This window comes from Cheilinus undulatus, linkage group 16 (genome assembly GCF_018320785.1).
Source record: "Cheilinus undulatus linkage group 16, ASM1832078v1, whole genome shotgun sequence".
Taxonomy (NCBI): domain Eukaryota; kingdom Metazoa; phylum Chordata; class Actinopteri; order Labriformes; family Labridae; genus Cheilinus; species Cheilinus undulatus.
Window position 1 is genome coordinate 36,752,865 of NC_054880.1, and position 3,790 is coordinate 36,756,654.

Below are 3,790 nucleotides of genomic sequence, written 5' to 3' on the forward strand. Positions count from 1 at the left end.
GTGTTTCCCACATTTGCAGCAGGTTGTCCCTGTTTTACAGTTTTTTTTTTGTTTGTTTTGTTTTGTTTTTTTGCAGGGCAGAAGCTGATTCTCCTTCTCCTCTGTTCCCTCATGTTTGCTTCTTGCTACATGATAACAGAATAAAGACAAACAGCTCTGGCTACAGATATAAAGGACAAATATCATGTGGTGTTGTGAGGGTGTTTTTGATTCTCTGTTTGATTTAAAACTTGGCAGCTATGACTGTCTTAACATGAACTTGAGTATCCTGGTTATAAGTCATATCCTTGTTTTGATTAACCTGACACACCAGATGGATGTGTGAAACGTGTAAAAACCTTCAATACTAAGCAAGGGCAGTCTAGCTGTCTAGCTGGAGCTGCTGCCGACCAGTGGATGGTTCGGGGTCAGGAGTTTGTTTTTACAACACGGACATAAACTTGAGCTCATTGGCTACAATGTCTTTTTCTAACTTTAAACATAGAATTCTGACTCTAAACTCAGAATTCTGACTTTAATCTCACAAGTCTTAAAAAAATGCATCTAATTTTTTGTTCTTGGACTGTCAATTATAAAAGAAAACATTTACATAACAATGTGAATATTCAGTGAAACATGGACATAAAGTGACCTGGTTTCACTTTCCAATTAATTGTTGCCAAAACACACAAGGAGTTTTTTAATTGCTAAGCCAACACATGATCTATTATGTATTTTACAAAACACACAAATTCTTTTGAAGGCATGGTTCACTAATGCCATAGTTAATGCATCTCTTACCTCTTATTAAGATGGTGCCTCCTCTGTAGTGTGGCCAGCCTCCCCAATGTTTTCTACCATGACGCTATTAAATAACAGCTGAGAAGCTGGAAATGTGATTCTCATCAGGATCCATCTTGGAATCTTCATGCCCTCCTCTGGTTTCAGTTCTTACGTCACTCAGTTTTTCAAGGTCCTTCAGTGCAAATAAAATGTTTTTATGGCCTTCCACAGATCTGTGCCTGTCAACAGTCCTGTCTCCAAGCTCTGCAGGCTGTTCCTTTGACCACATGGCTTGGTTTTTGTTCTGATATCATTGTCAGCTGTTAGGCCTTCTATTAGAATCATGTTTTATCAGTTTCATTTACCACAGGTGGACTCAAATCAATGTGTAGAAACATCTCAGAAAAGATCAGAGAAATTGAGGAACCTGTGCTACATTTACAGTGTTGCAAGGGGTCTGATATTTCAGTTTTTTTTTTATTTCTCATAAATTTACAAGAAATTTCTTAAATCCTATTTTCCCTTTTTGATGATGGTGTACTAAGTGTAGATTAATGGGAATAAAAAATATTTCAAAGACTGTAGCCTAAAGATGGAGCAGAACAAAACTGCAGGGGTCAGAATACTGAATGCCTTTTATATACTGTTGCAGTTTACACATAATTAAGATTTTTCTGTTATTCAATATGTGCTGTAAGATCTTACATAGGTTCTAACAATGTTTCAAAGGTGCAGTGTGTAATATTGTATAAATGAAAAATAGCCTTCTAGATCAATTAAAACCAATAATTTTACATACTAAGATGATTAAACTGTAATTTAGGCCAATTTATTTATGTTTCAATTTTTTCCCAAGTCTGTTCTGTTAAATACTGCTAGGCTAAATATTAAACACTGTTCCTTTAATTCAACACTTGTAAGGTATTTTAGTGGTTGCCAAATTCATGTAAGTTTGATCATCTAAATATGTTCTAATGATATTATATGTGAAACAACTGCTTAATATGGTTCTTGTAAGTTAGAAAATTGTACGTTTCCTACCACAAGAAATGTATATGGATCTTGTATCTAGTTTGAATGCCATGTGTATTTCTTACAAACTTCAGATAAAAGATGTAGGGATTAAGTAAAATCTTTCTATATCTTTTCCATATGGGAACGCTTGTATTGACTCAACACATGCTTGAATACAAATAATTCTGTGTGAATTATTCACATTTTAAAAAACACCCTTCAGTGCAAGGACCCAAATATCTACCTATCTAGATCTGTGACAATATTACAAGGAATTTCTTGGTTATTAATGCAGCGAAAACCTGTAGTGGCTGTAGCTCTGTTTTACTCTCTCTGTCCTATAAACTGAAAACTTCCTCATTTTTTTGGCCACTCTGTGGATTTTAGCCATGAAATGTAATTTAAGGAGTTTATGAATCCAGAGTTTTCTTTTATTATTAAGTGAACGAATAACAAAATCAAGTTCACTGCTTGATGTCTTATTTTCTTCTCTTGGACTGCAGGGTTTTTTTTTGTGCAGGCAAAACACATTGAAAAAAATTGCAATTGTGCAATAATCAAAAATCATTGAGAAGTTAAGGTAATAAAAAATTTAATGCTTAGTTTGTTTTCCTTTTTCCACAGATGTCACCAGCTGTAAGAAGAGCCTTATGCTTGATGCTCCTTGCTGTTGGCCTGGTCTGCTCTGTCCTGACAGTCATTGTGTATTTTCAGCCTCCATCCAAGGTTTACCAACCTACAACTGTAAAAATGCAACCTCGAGAATTTGTGAATCCAGGTGAAAAGCCCATAGTCCTGCTGTGGTTTTGGCCTATTGGTGTGAAGTTTGATTTCAAAACCTGTGCTACATACTTCAACGTCACCAGCTGTGTTCTGACAGCTGACAGAACCCTCTACAGCAAAGCTCAGGGAGTCATTTTCTACCATAGAAACATAGATATGGGTCTCAAAAACATGCCCAAGGGTCCACGTCCTCCTTTTCAGAAGTGGATTTGGTTCAACGTGGAATCTCCAAGGAACACATGGAGGATAGAGAAAACGGACAGTATATTCAACCTGACGTTGAGCTACACAAGAGATGCTGACATCGTGGTGAGGAATGAAGTCACCATCAGAGACACTGAAAACACAGAGCCCATTGTTCTACCCAAGAAGGACAAGCTGGTTTGTTGGGTTGTCAGCAACAGTAATCCATCAACAGGAACATCAACAAGAGAAAAATACTATAAGGAATTGTCCAAGCACATACCTATCAACCTTTATGGTGGCGCTTATTCAGGGCACAGGTTGGGTTATGACCAGTATTATCCCACCATTGGTAGCTGTAAGTTTTACCTCTCCTTTGAGAACTCGCTCCACAAAGACTACATCACTGAGAAGATTAACGGGCCCCTCGCAGCAGGGACTATCCCTGTAGTTTTGGGTCCTCCAAGAGCAAACTATGAACAGTTTTATCCCTCTGATGCCTTCATTCATGTGAATGATTTCCCCGATCATAAAGCTCTGGCTGAGTTTCTCCTCCGTCTGGACAAAAACGATACAGAGTACATGCGTTACTTCGAGTGGAGGAAGTACTACTCCGTCACCCCTCACCTCCTCTCAACCCAGAATGAATTCATTCATCCCGTCTGCCTCGCCTGTGAGCACATTTCAAGAGACCGAAATTTCCATGTGGTTCACGATCTTTATAAATGGTACTTTACACAGAAATAGTAAATAAAACCAAACAGGCCTCTGTTTTCAGATTGTGTAAAACTTAGCTTGCAATCACTGCAGTGATATAAATTTGTCATTTATAATCAAAAGACCCATTATTGCAATAGTTTAACCAACTGCAACACAACTCTTCTCTAAAGTCAAACCCATCCTGCTCCGTTGCTGATCTAATATTCTCCTGACTGGTCTACTGTAACTCCCTCCTCTCTGGCATCAATAAAAAATCCCTCTCCCACCTCCAACTGGTCCAGAACACAGCAGCTAGGTTTTTAACTGGTTTGAACAGACGGCAACACAT

At 37.9% G+C, this 3,790-nt stretch overlaps 1 protein-coding gene across 1 annotated transcript; it reads left to right on the forward strand.

Annotated features, from left to right (window-relative positions):
- The first annotated feature begins 2,433 nt into the window (after nucleotides 1-2,433).
- On the forward strand, nucleotides 2,434-3,489 carry LOC121524202 (4-galactosyl-N-acetylglucosaminide 3-alpha-L-fucosyltransferase 9-like). Its single transcript, XM_041809476.1, has one exon. The coding sequence runs from the start codon at nucleotides 2,434-2,436 to the stop codon at nucleotides 3,487-3,489; it is 1,056 nt and encodes a 351-aa protein (XP_041665410.1).
- The last annotated feature ends 301 nt before the right edge of the window (nucleotides 3,490-3,790 follow it).